Source organism: Diadema antillarum, unplaced genomic scaffold, assembly GCF_040938485.1.
Source record: "Diadema antillarum isolate AM-2024a unplaced genomic scaffold, OU_Dant_1.0 seq00000533_RagTag, whole genome shotgun sequence".
NCBI classification, from domain to species: domain Eukaryota; kingdom Metazoa; phylum Echinodermata; class Echinoidea; order Diadematoida; family Diadematidae; genus Diadema; species Diadema antillarum.
This window is the reverse complement of record NW_027271484.1, coordinates 1,694,222-1,711,780: the sequence shown is the minus strand read 5'-3', so window position 1 is coordinate 1,711,780 and position 17,559 is coordinate 1,694,222. Positions and strand designations below refer to the sequence as shown.

General features: G+C 39.7%; 1 protein-coding gene across 1 annotated transcript in view; it reads right to left on the bottom strand.

Moving 5' to 3' along the window:
• Positions 1-9,305: 9,305 nt before the first annotated feature.
• LOC139734620 (chromatin-remodeling ATPase INO80-like) overlaps positions 9,306-17,559 on the bottom strand; it is a 107,254-nt gene continuing 99,000 nt past the window's right edge. The window contains exons 30-31 of the mRNA XM_071645404.1: positions 12,980-13,174; positions 9,306-9,346 (exon numbers count right to left, since the gene is read on the bottom strand). Coding sequence (XP_071501505.1) covers positions 9,306-9,346; positions 12,980-13,174 — 236 coding nt within the window. The remainder of the gene's footprint in view (positions 9,347-12,979; positions 13,175-17,559) is intronic.

The following is a 17,559-nucleotide window of genomic DNA, read 5'->3' as shown; positions in this document are numbered from 1 at the left end:
ACTGCATCCATACAAATTGGGGCTTGGCCTTTTCAACTGACAATAATTCATGAATTGATCACAAGCTAATATAGCATCCCCCCCCCCCCCCCCCCCCCCCCCCCCCCCCCCCCCCCGGCTGCACCCACAAAGCAAGAGTCCAGTTGATGAAAACATGCTCACAAGTAGTTACTCTTGTGTTGACGGCTGCTATGAGTGAGCGCCAAAAGACTCCCCTCTCTCTCCCTCCCATCTAACACACTTCCTTATGCTCAGTGAATTATTGATCTTAAATTGTCCTACTTTCATTTGCTTATAGGTGTCCTCATTTTTGTCTTACAGATGCATGAATGATTTAAGTCATCTTTTGCTGTTGGGGCAAAATATGAAATCAATGATTGTGGCAAACATATTTTGCAGCATGACCTTGAAGGTCCCTGAACAGATAAATGAATGTATGTGTATATGTGTATATGTGTGGGTGCATATGTGTGCGCATGTTTGTGTATGTGGGTGTATCTTCTGTCTCAATTCATGTATGTGTGTCTCAATTGATACCTTTGTTAATTTCTATTTACATGTGCGGAAATGTTACTTAAGGAATTATTTTTTGTTATGTTGTACAGTAATACCAAACTGAATTGTTTTTGGTGTCATTTGAATGGAAGTGAATAATTATTATTATATAACGCCTGAAGAGATCCCTGTCATTTGATTGGTTGTTTGACATTGATCATTTGGCCCATTTCACTACGACGTCATCATCCGTGCAATTGTGGCTCCATTTACCGTGCAATTTGGATCTATACGATTTGCTCCATTGCAAACTCACCGAGAGCCCAGCACACTACGCATGTAAAACGCTTGAATTTGCAGTGTGTGCATGCGACAGCGCGCTACCGTAAAGCGCTCAGTGAGCACTCTCGCGATCTCAGATTCTCTCTTGTCTCTAAATTAATAAAACATGAAATGACAAGGATCTATTTAAGACGTTATATAAAACAAATAATAAATGTTTTTTATTCGTGCAATGGACAGAATATTTCATTCGATGAAAGATGAAATGTTTGATCCATTCAACGAGGCGCAGCCGCGTTGAATGGATCATTTCATCTTTCACCTCATGAAATATTCCATCCATTGCACTCATAAACATTCATTATTTGTATATTATACAACACCTAAAAAGAATGTAGCTATCAGATTGGTTGACTGCCCATCACGTGACAATCAGTTAAAAGTTCCATCGCATGCTGGGGCTGTCAGCCTTGCAATTTTGCTTGAGCAAAAATGGATAGTGCATGGCTGACGTCACCCATTTCCATTGACTCCCGTGTTAAACTCAGGATTGACTCGAAGTTTTGGTTCCATCGCACGGTTCTGATGTCACAATAAACAAACATTTACAAACGCGCTTACAAGCGCATACTTTTGTCAATCATTTTTTAAAACAACTTCAACCAATTGGTTTTGTGTGCGTACATAAACGGTGACTGTGACTGTGACTGTGCGGGCTACTCATTCGTCTTTCACAGAAAATGGTTGCCATTTCTGTGCTAAATTCAAGAATCTGTGTGGACCACATCTGTTGACGTTCGAGGTGTTGTATATAAAACGAATAGTGTATGGTCTTTACTCGTGCAATGGAACAAGATTTCGCACTCGGTGAAAGATGAGGCGCACTATTCAACTCAGCTTCGCCTTGTTGAATAGAGCGCCTCTATCTTTCACCTTGTGCGAAATCCTGTACCATCGCACTTGTGACCATTCACTATTTGTATACTAAAAAATACACCTTTGTTTGTCTGTGTGTGTGTGTGTGTGTGCAAAAAAAGTTAACTCTAATTTTGAAATATGGTATTCTGCAGACATTCATGACAAGCTAATTTTGCCTCATGAAACTTTGATTCAAGTGTGCTTTTTGAAGAGAGCAGCTACAAATTTGTAAATGACATGTTAGTCACTTAAGATTACAAATAATGACGGACTGAAATATGACGCTGGTTTCTCAAGGCTTAGCTTGACATCATATTTTGTATGATAATTTGTGTTATGCTACAGATGCCCTCCCCTTCCCTCCCCCCCCCCCAAAAAAAAAAAGGGGGGGGGGGAAAGATGACATAAAATATGAATTAGACAGGAAAGCTAACAAACACAAACAAATAAACAAATGAAGGGTAGATGACAGAAAAACTGCCCCGGCATTTGAGATATTGACAGACGCCAAAATCATTTGGAGGATGCCGCAAATATTTGATTGACAGTTGAAGAGATGGAAAGGAGGAGTGTGTCCCAGCACATTCCTCGACTCCCTGGGCAGAAATTTGAGAGGCCGAAAACATGCAACCCTTCTGTTTCTTGGTGGGATGTGTGGATAGTTCTCATAGTTAACCCCTGGTCTTGGTTCTGGACATCATCCTGTGAAATATACTCAAGTCTTTTTCCTGTAAAGAAACATGTCGAGATGCTGTAATTGTGCCCCTCCTCCGCCCCTGTCAAACAAATAAACAAAAGATATACAAAACTAACTATACAGGGCCCGACATTAGCGGTGGCCCAGGGCCACTAAAAAATTAGTGTCGGCCACCAAGTGTATCTCTTGGTGGCCCAATCGGGTAACTAAGATTCAAAATGGATTGTTATTTTTACTTTTATGTCGTGCCATTACATATATCTTTTCCAGGCCACCAAAATTTCTGATTAAAAATTTTTTAGCGGCCTGACCGGGCCACCAGACAAAAAAACTTAGTGTCAAGCCCTAAAGTACATGGATAGCTACTGGTACCATTTCATTTGAGATACTGATATATTGTTTTCTAGTATGGTGTTGTGATTAGATTGAAGGAAAAGTAAGCAAATCTTATTCTCCACTATGTATTCAATATATCATTGTCATAAGTTTATGTCCAAATATATCTACATATCAGTGAAATATCTCCAAATGTATCTATCCAAAACATGTATTTTAGGCGAATGTCGTGGGTGAATAATTTCTCTGCAATAATTCATCCATGACCCAAAGTAGATTATTCCAAAGTAAACTATTGAGTTACTCCATTAAGAAGTGAAATTCCACACTTTGACCTGTAAATTGGCTTTGCAGAGGACACAACTACAACACATCTGTACACTGAGTTTCGATTGAATCTTGCCCTGTACTTCTAAAGTTACAGGAAAGATGATAGCAAAATGTGAGTATTTGATCTTGACTGTGAAGTCAATATTCGTACTAATACTTCAAGCTGGTCACACATTGACGAAGAAATATCCATGTACAGACAGAGATATGAAAAAAAAAAAACTAAGAAAAACAAAACACTTGAAAAATGTTTCTGTATGAAATGCATGCGGTTAAGGGAATTTGTGTGTGTTTTCTGAAGAGAATGTTCTATCAAGTGATGGTTCTACCACACCACAGAAAGGCACAAAAAACCAACGCTCCTGATTTCAAGACATTGTGTCTAAGTCAACCTAGGCTTTGAAATGAGACTGAACTGGCACTATGAACTTAATCAACTTCACCCAATAGGCAGCCATCTTTCATTGACTATGCTAGACACTGAAGAATATTTTTGGACTACACTTGATACAATCGAATGTAGTCATTACTAGAAATCATAATTTCACTTGTAAAACCCATGCTGGAGCTGCGGTGATAGGGAATCGACATTGCTCACTGCAAGTGTATAATACATGCTCCTTGACTTAAAAACTGATTACTCAAATGCAAACCACTAGATAATTATCTACGGTCCATTAAGAGTGTCCCCAGAGACCGACATGGTTAGGAAGCCAAGCACCAAGAGATGGACAACGCAAGACAGAAGGTAGGACAGCACGCAGGGATAGAATGAAAGACAGAGCGAAAGATACCGCCACGGACAGGTGAAGGACAGAGCGAAGGACAAAGCAATGAAAGAATGACTGACAGGGCAAGGGACAGAGCAGATGACGAAGAAAAGGACAGAGTAAGGGACAAGACAAGATTGAAGCAGAACAAAAACGAATCAGAACGAAGAACCAGGCAAAAAGAAATGCAAAGGAAAGAGCGAGGTACAAGGTGAAGAACTGACCACACAGAACAGTGCAAGAACAGAGTAGAGGTCAAGAGAAAAGGATAGGAGTGTAGGAACCCCATAAGAATAAAACAAAAAAACAAATAGGATGGTCTGCAGGAGAAGAGCTAGAGCAATGGAATCAAAGCATAAAACAAAGCACTGGTCATGCATAGTATTATGATACAACCAGATTTACTGAGAAATGTCTTGATTCCTCTACAATGTATATCACAAGTGCATCATGTACTTATTTGTCACTTTCACAACCTCCTCTTAATTTGTCTTCCCACATAAAGGGACAGAGAGGCATTACAAGGTACATTTTTCCACTCAAAAAGAATTATGGAAGGTATTGATCAGAAATGGAAGGAAAAAGCCCAAATCTATTTTTCTCTTGTTGCTGACTCACGACATCAAACTAATCAGCTCTCAAAAATGAGGTGACAGGTATTCATGGCAAGCTCATAGGCCTCCTTTGATTTTTTTTTTCCTTTCATTAAAGTAAAGAAATTGATTTCTCTTGTCAGGGAAGATGTATAATGGGAAGCCAACGAATGTCCATAATGGGTTTATGGAAATGCTTTGGGGGAATGTGAAACTGACTTTTCATGCGGAAAATGGCATGGGGAGAAGTCTACAGATTATACATATGAAAGTCAGGTGATAACAGGTGCTATTTTGCACAGTCAAGCAAAATTTGCATGCTCATATCGTTTGCTGAATCATTTGTTACACATAATTCCTATTGTTACCCACGCCGATGAAAATCGGCAGGGGGTTATGTAAAGGGTTCCGTATGTTTGTTTGTTTGTTTGTTTGTTTGTTTGTTTGTTTGTTTTTTGTTTGTTTGTTTGTTTGTTTGTTTGTTTGTTTGTGTACAAGATAACAAGAGAACGGGTAAACGGATTTGCACGAAATGTTCAGGGAATGTTTGGATAATGACAGGAAAGAATCGATTAGATTTTGGTGATAATCGGTTGACCCTTGCAAATTCTGTGTGACCTTGAAGTTTTGACCCCATGGTATAGTGACCATTCCGAAAATTTCCCGTTTCTCACTTTGCGATTTTCCGCTACCATACGAACACATAAACTCCCCAACGATCCGACTTCGCTGCTCAAATGTTCGTAAGAATTCCGAAATTTACGTTTAGGCCTATTTGAGGGACTATGTCCTTCTAGATTTATGAAAGTTCGTTCTCCGTCATCACAAACTGGCCCGTATTTTGATGATTTTTCAAATTAACATTGATTGTTTTTTTCGTTGGAGGAGCATTTTGCTCGGTCGCAGTCACACTGCACGATATGCGTGCTCAATGTCAATGCGTGTGCAAGGCCGCTGAAAATGCATCGCGCTCTACACTGTTGGTGCAAAATTGCACCGGGGACGTTGCGGCGCTCGTTGGTGGCCGAATACTGGTGCAGTAGACATTTGCATTCAACCCTTGCATTGAATAATTCCCGTAGACACTAATCATAGCGGTAATTGCCTAGTGGGTACGTAAATTTTGTTTTTCTTTTTTGCTTTTGTGGATACCATCAAAGATCGTACACTCATACGACCTTTGATATTTGATGATTTTTCAAATTAACATTGATTGTTTTTTTTCGTTGGAGGAGCATTTTGCTCGGTCGCAGTCACACTGCACGATATGCGTGCTCAATGTCAATGCGTGTGCAAGGCCGCTGAAAATGCATCGCGCTCTACACTGTTGGTGCAAAATTGCACCGGGGACGTTGCGGCGCTCGTTGGTGGCCGAATACTGGTGCAGTAGACATTTGCATTCAACCCTTGCATTGAATAATTCCCGTAGACACTAATCATAGGGGTAATTGCCTAGTGGGTACGTAAATTTTGTTTTTCTTTTTTGCTTTTGTGGATACCATCAAAGATCGTACACTCATACGACCTTTGATATCATCACACTCTCGGCTTGCTATAATCAAAATATCCCGCAAGAAAACGGCGTATTTCTCGATTTTTAGCGCTTTTTCCGCGACCCGTCGCGTAGACAATACTCTTAAAACTGGACTTAATTCGCGCGCGCTTGGAAAAGTTCCGATTCTGCACTTTTGACGGTGGAATTTGGGATTTTCGATGGATTTTTGGAGGAGACTTAAGGACTTTCCTGTACGTGAATGAGTGTTAATACCGTATGTGTAATGATGTGATTTGCGTGTGATGTGACTGTAGAACCAAAGATCGTACACTTCAGTGTACGATCTTTCGTAAAACTCACTGGCTGGTGATAAAGCACACTGGCAATTAAGTGGCCGAATTCTGGTAGATGACCGAATGCACATTATGTTTACCCCGACTTTGTACTTAGGCGCTAGGCGTGGGTCTGCCGCCTTTGACGGCCCCTCTCTAGTTACTGATGTGTTGCACTTATTTTAATTAGTCATGCAAATTTCAGGTTTGGTAATGAGTTTTCTATGAGAATGAAAAAGTTTCTGACCCCACCTCCATGAAAAATGATAATGAAAAGAAAAATAGCCCACCACGAGACAAAAGAGTTGGGTTTTTCACAGAGAGTTAGAACAAGCAGAAAAGTCATCACAAAAAGAAGAAATTGTTGGAAGAAAGAACTCACTTCTCACAAAATGGAGAAAAACAAAGCAAGGACAGCAGTAAGGACAAGTGAGCTAAAGACAGAACCATCAGTCATGGATTCCAGGCCTGGCCAGAGCACTCATGTATCATGCAGGACTTGATTAACATTTCACTTAGACCCCATTCATAATTCATTAGCAGTGTGGCAAGGGTTGCCACCTAGTTAGTGCCCCACACATAAACAGGACACACTACCCTAGCCGACACGGCCCAAGATTTGCATCATGCTATTCTCATTAATATATTTATCATCATTACTTTCTTTGCAAGGGGGGGGGGGGGGGGGGAGTAGAATGTTTAAGAACAAATAGAGATCTACACCTTTCTTTCTGCAGAGTAATTTGCCAGTGGTGATCGGTGTCATAAACGTTGCATTTCTGGTCCACTTTTCACTGTAATACTGCAGACTGATTAATGAATAACATGTTTGGTTTGAAGAGCTTTTCAATTTTTGCCTACTTTGGATGTGAAAAGGACAGAAGCTCAGGGCGGGCTACCTCGACTCTAAACCAGTGCAATACCAGCAAATCTAGAAATATTTCACGGCACTGATTAGTGATAATGGCTGATGCCCCTGAAATACAAGAGCATCAACAAGACACCCATAGTATGATATGGATTTACATATATCCTCTTTACTTTAGATAGCTGTTTCTTTTGTGTGTGTGTGTGTGTGTGATGAAAGAAGGTGAGACTGCAGACCAATACTTGCTATTGAGGACCAAGCTTTAGAGCGCAGTTATAATCGCACCTCCACGAGTTTCCTCCCTTTCATCATCAAGCTCCTAATTAACAGATTCTCTGGCAGCACTGGACAGTAATTGCCCCTCTGCTATTTGGTAATGAATGCAGCCATAGAAGTACATGTGCTCAGTTTGCCCACACCAGCAAAGATTACATAACTTCTGCCCTATACAAGAGTTTTGAAAAAACCCTTTAAATGCTCATAACTTTCAAAGGTTAATACTTCTGCATTACAAATAAACTTTTTCCTCCCATTTTCAAGATGACGATATACAAATGCACACCTTCATCCTCCTTAACACCACCATTAAACAATTATACACATTTTGGCACATATTATTGTAGAAATAATATCATAGATTCATTTTCACACTGACAACCTTGGGCTATGTTCAACCCTGTGCCACTGAAATAAGTTAATGTCAGTGTGGCATATAGCAGTAGTAACTAATTGTACTTTGTGCTTTTTCTCACAGGGACTTGCAAAAATAAGAGTCTTTTGATGGCTACATATACCAAATTTTCCACAGCTGAAATAATTTTGTGAGCACAGTAAACACTGAGCTCAGTGACATCCACTGATGAGGTATATAGCAAAACTGAGAGAACATGAAAATAAGTCATCAGAGAGCGAACACTTTATAAGCTGCCATGTCCCCCTTGTATTCCTTTTTTTTTTTTTTTTTTTGCCTACAGATATACCTTGATGATTATGACGTGTCTTCATGTTGAACATTTTTGTTTTCTTCTTATGCTTTCTGGTGATACTGTTTTCCCCTTTACCCATAGACATATCTCTAATAAATCCCACAGCATCGTAACTCGGTTGAGACAAATGTATGTCCGACGCCAAAATTTACCAGGTGGCTGGTGTATAATATAGCTGACAGGTTTGGTTGACAAACTTCCTTTCAAAACTACCTGCCATCAATCAATCGATACACTGGGAAATGGCTATGTCTGTGTCATCCCGATCAAAATATCGAGTGACCTTGCCCTACCCCTTCAAACGTCAAAATGCACCTGATTGAACAACAAGCAGGAAATATCACATCTCTGTTTATTCATGGATAATAGACACTCTGACTTGATGCCCATCTATTAATGTATTCGTAGCCTTAGCATGTAACATTGTCCACACTAAATACACTCCTCATGTTCATCTTTTACTAGCTTGTAGCTTCCGCTGTACCATTGTCTTGAGTGTACTACCTTCCTATACTTTTCAGTATATAATTTTCTTCCCAGTGTTACCTCCTCCATTCTCAACAAGTCGGCACAGATGCTTTTGTTTAACGAGACTGAAGGGTCATCCATCATGACCTTTTCTCTGCTACCTGTCTGCTCAGAGAGCTCTTGTAACGCACTTGGAATAATATCATAAAATATGCATACATATCTGCATATCAAGGACAATTTGTGGTTCTTCCATACTGAATACACATGTATGTATGGATGTTTCGTATACCGTCCTTCCACGTACTGCACTGAAAACAATGGTTAAGATAAAACTGTCACTGTCTGTAACTACATGTCAACATGAAATGTATTCTATATAAAAAAAAAAAATTGAGATCTTTTTTCAGCTTGGCATGTATAAAACAAACAAACAAACAAATGACAACAAACAGACAAGAAGATCAGACGCTGCCTAGATTCTCACTACGCTTCAAAGATCCACAGTAGAAGATTAACTTGCTAGAATCCACAAATGGTATGTCCTTGACAGGTATACCTATTCCCTTTGCTCCTTTAGATTTCATAGAAACAAAAACTGGTGATAGCTCCTCCAGTACCATGGTAGAGTATAACATATCACCCTCTAGTTGTTGTTGTTGTTTTTTACTTTCCTCAGCTTCTTCCCCCTTTGGATGTAGAAACTGTAATGGCAAGACCAATTTGAGGTTGGGTTCAGGCCTCATCGATTGGTTGGGAGAGCGTACTGTTTTCTCCTACATGGAGGGCATGCATTTGTCAATGGGCCGGTGTTGAGCACCACCTTTCCCATGCTTGGTGCAAGGCTGATGTGGCCATGTCAATCTTTAAAGGTTATGTCTAAGTGTCCATTGTCATGCAAAGCACATGAATGTCTACACTGACTGTGCTTTTAATGATATAAATGTCATGCATTTTTAAAGAGACGCATATCCCTTTGCTCACAATAGCGAGCTTTAGATCTGGGATGCAAACGCAAAGCCGAAGCAGCCTCCCGGGTTGGACAATGAAGACAGTTGTCTAGCACACTTGCCAATTTTTGCCTAGTTAGCGTTGTCTTAGCGGTCGCGTTGCAGATCTAAAGCACACTGTTAGCCTGTCTGAGAGGAAATTTAGCAACAGAACTTACAAACAAAATATTGCATAATTGTGAAAAAAAAAATATGAACATGGATTGTGAATTAATACACAAGACAAAAACTACATTACAAAATTATTTCAAAGTAGACAGAGAATACTTGCACATGGATGTTTAAATGAGTGAGGCTGTAGTTATATAAGGATGCCATGCTACCTTTAAGGCAGGGCCAAAAAAGACTGAGCAAGCCTGGGGGCCAGTCAACACGAGATGGCTGGAGCGGGCCGCACTCCGCTCTAAATGTCAACAGCAGCCTACCTGATTCGGCCGGGCTGCAATCCGTCATTTACCCACCTTATTAGCTCACCTTTTTAGGGGTTGGGTGCATCCCATCACACTACGCGCACATCTCGCTATAATAATGGTATCATTTATGGAACCACGCACTCAACAAAGGGGGGTTTGGGGGTGAATGGGGTTGTAAGATTTACCTTCTCTGTGATATAACCATCTAATATGTCCCCCCCCCCCCCCCCCCCCCCCCCCAGTCGTTAATTGCCCTGTTTTTATTTCAACAAAGAAGGACAGGGAAATAAGACCCAAAGCATCCTGACAGAATATGACAACTTGAACAGTTTGTTCACATCAGCTCCGGATAACACCAATGAGAAAGTCACTCATATAATGTCTACTGCGAAGTATTTGCTGGGTTTTTTTGTTTTGTTTTACTCGAATAGATACAGCATGTTGCCATAAATAGTACAATCTGCACCGAAGCATTTACTTGGTCTGTTTCTGCAGCTTTGATGTGGCAGCGGACACTCGTTTCAGAATGAGAAGACTTCTGTAACAGGGTACGCACAGCGTGACCCAATTTAATTCTGTAGCTGTTTTAACAGGACACATCGGAAGCCCTCCTCAGGGGATTAGGGCATGGCTAAAAAGGGCATCGGCATAACAAACCAACCCTTCGAACTGTGCTCATGACAACAACTGGAAGGAAATTCTGCAGCAACTGAAAAGTGAATGAAGCAGTCAAATAGTGAGGATGTGTGTCACAGGTTACATTGGCATCATCATCTCACGAACAGACACACAAGGATTAAATGCTAGAGTAACACATGCATACACACCTGGACATACAGACACACATTTACATACGCACACACGTGTCCATTAATACAAACAAACATGTTTAGAGCCCAGAACTGCACAGATGAGGGTGGACATTTCTCTTGTTACTTCACAGGCCTGGGATGCCAGAGCAAAGTTTTGCAAAACTTCCTTTAAAAAGAATAATAAAATCAACTGGTTAACTCCCATAGTTCATTTGCTGAACAATTATGAGTCCACTCCACATTATATAAACACATAATGAGACTGGTTTTCCAAGCATAACCAAACCGTTACATGAAGATTATCCATCATACCACCCAAAAACAGAAGTAGGCAAGTCTCATTCTGAGCTAATGGAACTCCTCGCAAGACACGGTGCCACGTGCACGGTGAGCATCAACCTTTAATTCACCAGAACCCTTGATGCAGCTGAGAAATTGGGTCGAGCATTTGAGAAGAGACAAGTGTGAACACAAATGTTCCCCTTATTTTTTTTTTTTTTCTTCTTCTTCTTCCCTGCCTTTCCTAATGCAGCGAGGAGCCCAGGGCGATATCCAGGTGAGACAAGAACGTCATGGGAAGTGTGGCACGATGAATGAATGAAGCAGTCAAAGAAGCTGCATAATCAACGCGCTGCACGTACGCAACCAGAGTAAAGAGAAAGGAGGTGGGGCATTCCTCACTTAGGCAGAAACAAGCAATATGCCACACAAGTGTGTACAGCTGACTGAATGACTTCACTCCTATTTGAATTTCATGCGAATGAAGAGCTAAGAATACGCTTCAAATATCATTCTTGGCCAAAATTATAATGGTAACAAACACAGAACACTAAGACTGTGCAGTACAAAACTTTTTTGCACAAATTCCATCATGCATGAGTTACATATGATGCATTCGAAATTGCGAGCAAAAGCAATAGTATACTTAATGATGATGAGTGTAATAAAATCTGAGAGTTCTGAACTGACCCTGCTGTAATCCTCACACTCTATACATGACACTCTCATTCCCTTTCCCTTCACACAAATGCAAGATCAAAAGAAATAATTTTCTTGGCATTTTGCATGGCTCATGAACAACAACTTGTCTGACACTTATCAACAGAGAACAAGCGCAGATAGTGCTAGGGCACAGGGTACATGCGCTGATCGGTTGATAAAAGTTTCATCTCATGGTGGTTCATGCTATCCGTATGCACCCAGTATGAACTTGCTGGGGAAGTGGCTTGCATAATAAAAGGTTACGAAAGATACAAGTCAACATGCTCAAATCAAATATGCCACAAATACTGGATTAACACATTGTAAGTTCCAAATGCGCATTACCAGATGTGTTCTCACACACATGCTTCAGCTGACAGAATATATACTAGTCAATGATTAACTGTTGCACGTTGTTTGAATTGTAAATCAAAGAATTACAACGACTTGTTATGATGAAGAAGTATCTATGAATTATTGTCACAACAAAACAATTGTCAATAGCTTGGTATCTAGGTTTTTTTCTTTTCTTTTCAATAAAATGTCATGTACTTCATATATTTGCAGTTATTGAATCCAAGATATGGCATCCTAGAAATGCATACCAGGTAGTGACACCTGCCTAAAAGCCTGTCAACTATTGACGACGCGGCTTCAATCTCCACACACTCCAGAAAGGTGTCAACTCTCACAGTCATTGTCATCAGAAAATTTCCACAACATTTCATCATGTCCTTGGTAACCACTCTCAACAGGGGGAAAATGACTGCTGACACACATCTACATACAAAGCCACTCCATCTGTCAGGATAGCAACACTGATATTTTTCTCTTCTCGCACTCCTTAACAAGCAGGGAGACTCCACGCTTATTGAAACCCACTTGTGGGTCCATTGACAGTACACTCCATTCAGAGAAGGAACTAATGAAAATTGTAAAAAAGAAAAGAAAGAAACGTAACACATTCCGCAAACACTCCACACAAACTGCAAGCACTTCATGTCTTTCTGTATTGTCACTCACTCTAAGAAGATGTCATACACACAATAACTAAGATGGGTCACAAGGGTTTCCAAGTTATTTTCACACAGCGTACATTTGTTTCCCAAAGATAAGACCAGAGGTTTCAAAACAAGGCATGTTCATAGAAAAAAAACAAGAAGCAAGGTTAGCTCAAAAGGAAAGTTACTCACCAACTAGGTTGAAGCCATAGGCAGCATATGCCGCAGCAGTTCCGGCCACAGCCCCAGCCCTGGCCCCAGCCATGGCTGCTGCAGCGATGCCCTTCCTGGGTCTACCAGCTCTCTGTGAGGTCTTCTTGACTCCGCCCGAGCCCTGCTTGGTCCAGTGACCACGCCCTAATCGCTGCTTGCCTGCTGGAGAATGGTCTGCGACAAAGAAACAGGGAGATGCGGATGGTTGAAAAAGCAGAACATATTGTAACAGAAGACAAAGGTTACAGTCATTCGTTGACAGAAACTATTTTCGTCATCCTGATCTCCACACTTAGTAAAATGCATGAAAACGATTCTTGATTTCTTCACCATTTTCATTTACACAACAATATGGGTACCAATATGAGCTTTACTGGTTTCCAATTAAACAATGTTCATATAACAAAGTTAGCTTGGCTAATCATTATGTGGATTCTAGTTTCTGAATCTATAACTCAAAATTTCCATATGTAGTTCATTCAATGGGCGGATTTTTTGTTATATCACATTAAACGTCAATTTAGACAGTAAAAAAGGCATAGAAAACGGGACATTTTAAGTATCAGAAATCTAAACAGCAATCTAAAAAAAATTAGCAATGAAACTGAATCCAGAACAGTTCCATTGTACAATCTACATCAGATTTGAAGTAAGAAATGTCTCTACCTTTCAGATTTACTTCATTTATTAAATGAAAATGGATTTCAGTTATAGCCTGTATGATATAGGCATGTCTGTCCATCCCGTTACATACCTTCACCTGTTAATTTATTTTGTTCCCAGTGGGCAGAAAGAGAGTTTTGGTGATTAAGTAGTTTCATTACGGGATAAGTTGAAATGTGTTAACCAAAACTAGCTTAGCTTGAAAGCAAATTTAATGCAATTGGCAATCAAACTTAAGTGTTGCTTTGTCTGTCCACTTTTTGAAGGTATGTAACAGATTTTAAGGAGACTCATTTTTTGAAAAATAAGCCATATCAGTGCAGTTGCTTGGATTCATAAGACATGCCAGGCCAGCATCTACATAATCAGTATACTTCCACTCCCTAGGGAAGTCCCACAAGTTTCTGCCGTGACTTGACAGTAGCCAAAAACTTGTCTGTCCACTTTGTTACATACCTTCACCCATGTTTGTACCTTCATTGAATATAAAATTTAATAAAAAATACAGAAAGATGAGTCATCAAGGTTTATGGCCTCAGAAAGACATCATATACTAACAATGTCTGAAATCACTTTCCTTTGTGGATCATTCAAAAATATGTGTGAATTAATTTTTTCGTGTGTGGACAGACAACCTGTACAGTAAACGCATGTGTCTGTCCATGTTCGTACCTTCCTTGACAGATGATGGTGACATCTTTCTAGTAATAGAATTAAACATGATCTGGATACTTTTATTTCATGTCATACACTATTTTTATTAGCAGATTAGAGAGCTCAGATGGTTTTAATAAGAAATTTTGGATGATTCCACATGTGAAGGTACGAACATGGACAGACGAAGGTATGAACATGGACAGACGTCTGTCCATGTTCGTACCTTCAAGATCAGATTCCCCTCATGATTATTATCCTTCAGGTGATGTAATTTTACATGGTCAAAATAATTTCATTTCATGTAATAATTTTTTTCCATTAGCAGATCAGAGCATACAGATGTCTCTTGTTAGAAATTTTGAACCATTACACAAGTGAAGGTACGAACATGGACAGACGTCTGTCCATGTTTGTACCTTCAATGACACAAGCTCCCTGACCACATGGTTAACATTGTGTTGTAACTTTAAACAATTGTATTTCTATGAAGAGCATTTACTTTAAGTAATTCATGCACAGTATAAAAAGTAACAAAAGTTGTTTTGAAAGGCCCTTGCTTTCCACATTGGCTTAATAGAGAATTTGAACTAAACATGTAAATAATGTTATGACTAATCAATGTTAACATTTCACAATATTTCATAAAATAATAAAAGAAAAGGTGGTCCTAACATATCTTTTCACATTTTGATTATGGCAGAACACATATTTCGCTACATGAAAATAATAAAATGGCATTTAATTAGCAAAACTTAATTTGCAGCCTGAATGTCCCGTTTATGTGCCCCACTTATTGTGAGATTGCCCATGTACTTTACATCAATGCATAACTGTAATGGCCTGACGACAATGTCTGTAAGATAGAATCATGACAATTTTCTCCCTTGAAGTTGTACGAACAAGATCTACAAGATTCACTAAGAAAAGGTAGCGTGGTGTACCTTTTTTTTCTTCTTCCAGACTGATTCAAGCAATCTTGAATGACATTCCGGAAATATACACTGAAAGCAAGTTGATGCCAACATTGCAGTCATTAAACAGAGCTCCCAACCATCAACAAAGTACATTGTGTTAATACTTAATTTGATTATGTGCTTATGACAATCATATCCTGCTTAATATATTCTCATCAAGTGAAGGTTTGATAGATTTTGTGATATCATATTTGTGATGTATTCCTTGACAAGCAAACAACATTTGCCTAACAACTGTATGTCTGTCTAACCGATTATACCGAGAGATATAGGATGTATCATCTGCCTGGTATGTTTAGGTAGCAAAACTAATTTCTAAAGAGGTAACACAAAGTAGGCACACATAATCCAACTCTCTGTCTACAGATACATAAAAACATTGGCTCCTGTATGTCCCACAAGCCAAACAAAACTTAAGTTTGGACCATGTTAACATCTCACAAAGAAGGCTGAAATAACAAATTCATTAGTAGTCTATGACTGTTTTCTCTCCTTTTTTCTTCAAAGTTGCTATTTCAGGCATTCTCTATTTCTTAAAATATGGAATGTTAAGGTTTCAATGTCATGCACACAGCCAGCCCAGGGGCTAGTGGCCACAAGGCAAGCCATCTCTCCACCGTGATTTACGGACTCACTTTTGGCAAGCATTTTTATGATGGCAATAGGATGTTGCAGGCATCCCAGGCGCGCTGCTATGGCGACAAGAGCAGCGGAAGTTTTCACGGCTCTCAAGAGGGGAGAGCGAGGGGAGGAATTCCACACTACATGATCTATCACACCACGGGGAGGAACGACACAGGAGGAAGCAACACAGATTCCACAACAAAACAGCGGAGGGAGACGCACTGATCTCTCCAACATACATCCGTGTGGTAACGCGTGACCATCTGGGACTGGTCACATGTGCCTAGAATGGGTGAATTATTGACAAGTTCCCCACAAATGTTGCATATCTGCATTGGTAACGGCTTTGCATTAACATATTACGATGTCACGTGCCTGAAGATGAAGCACTAGGTGGTCATCGTCCATCTTTCTAATTAAAGGCAAAACAGTTCTCCAAATGCCTGCAGAATCTGTTGATATTTGCTCTAAAATGGTTACACAAGCATGAGAAATGACTGAAATAACACTCCAATAATACAATATCAGCTGGGTAATGACAAAAATGCAGAATATTAGCCAAAAAGGTACTCTAACTGTAATGCAATCTTAGAACATATCGAATCATGGTTACTTTGTCATGTTTTGAAATTGATTATCAATTATCAACAAATAGGGCCATAGCAGTATCCATCCATCTTTCATGCAAGAGTGAATTGCATGCAGATTGTTGTGAAATACGAATTATATGGCACAATCAATCATCACATATGTTCTATCTACCCACTACTGAATGGGAAAGGCTTTTCAGGAATAAAAACTGTGTACTACGATCAAATAGTTGTACACTTTTGATCTCAAAATACTCCATAAGAACTCATTAAATGGCAAATTGAGTCATCCAGATATGTTTCTTGGTAAACCCTTTCGATATATTGCAAGCAAATTCAAAAAGGTGGAAGATGAATTTTGAGCCCTTTTTAGAACTATTTTGGTTTTAATGATGTAGATAATCACAATAAAGAAAGGGACACAATGCCACAAAGACTATTGTTGGTTAACTTGTTGTGGAAAAGCATAATCACTTGAATAATATCTGCTGAAGCAAGCAGATACCAAGTTTGGCTATTTTGAGACACCCTCACAAGCAAGATAATCCAATTGTGAAATAACTGTTTGAATTAATCTCTACAATAGAGAAGACTGCATCATGAACAAGATAACATAGGACCAAGCATTGTGTGGGTAGGAATTAGAAAGAGCATCATAAGGGGAAGGAATTCGAAAGAGCATCATAAGGGAAGGAATTAGAAAGAGTGTTGGAAGATCAAATGTTTGTGAATTGAGGCCAATCTGACTTGTCATGGGCATGAGTCAGATGCTTGATGGTCTCATTACCCATCCAGGTTAATATGATACTATGAAAACGATAACACACGCATTAGAGTTGATGCATGCCTCAGATTAGCGGTCCCACTACTGCTGGAATTCACCGAAACCACTCAAGAGCCATGAATGAAAAGACAGGGGGGAGGGACGCACAGGAAATGAACGGCAATCGCTCGGAGAAATTTGCGAAATGGATTCCACGTCCAGGATGCATAATCAGCTCTGATTTTCTGAATGTGGAACTTCATGGGACCACAGTGGTTGTGCAAGAGT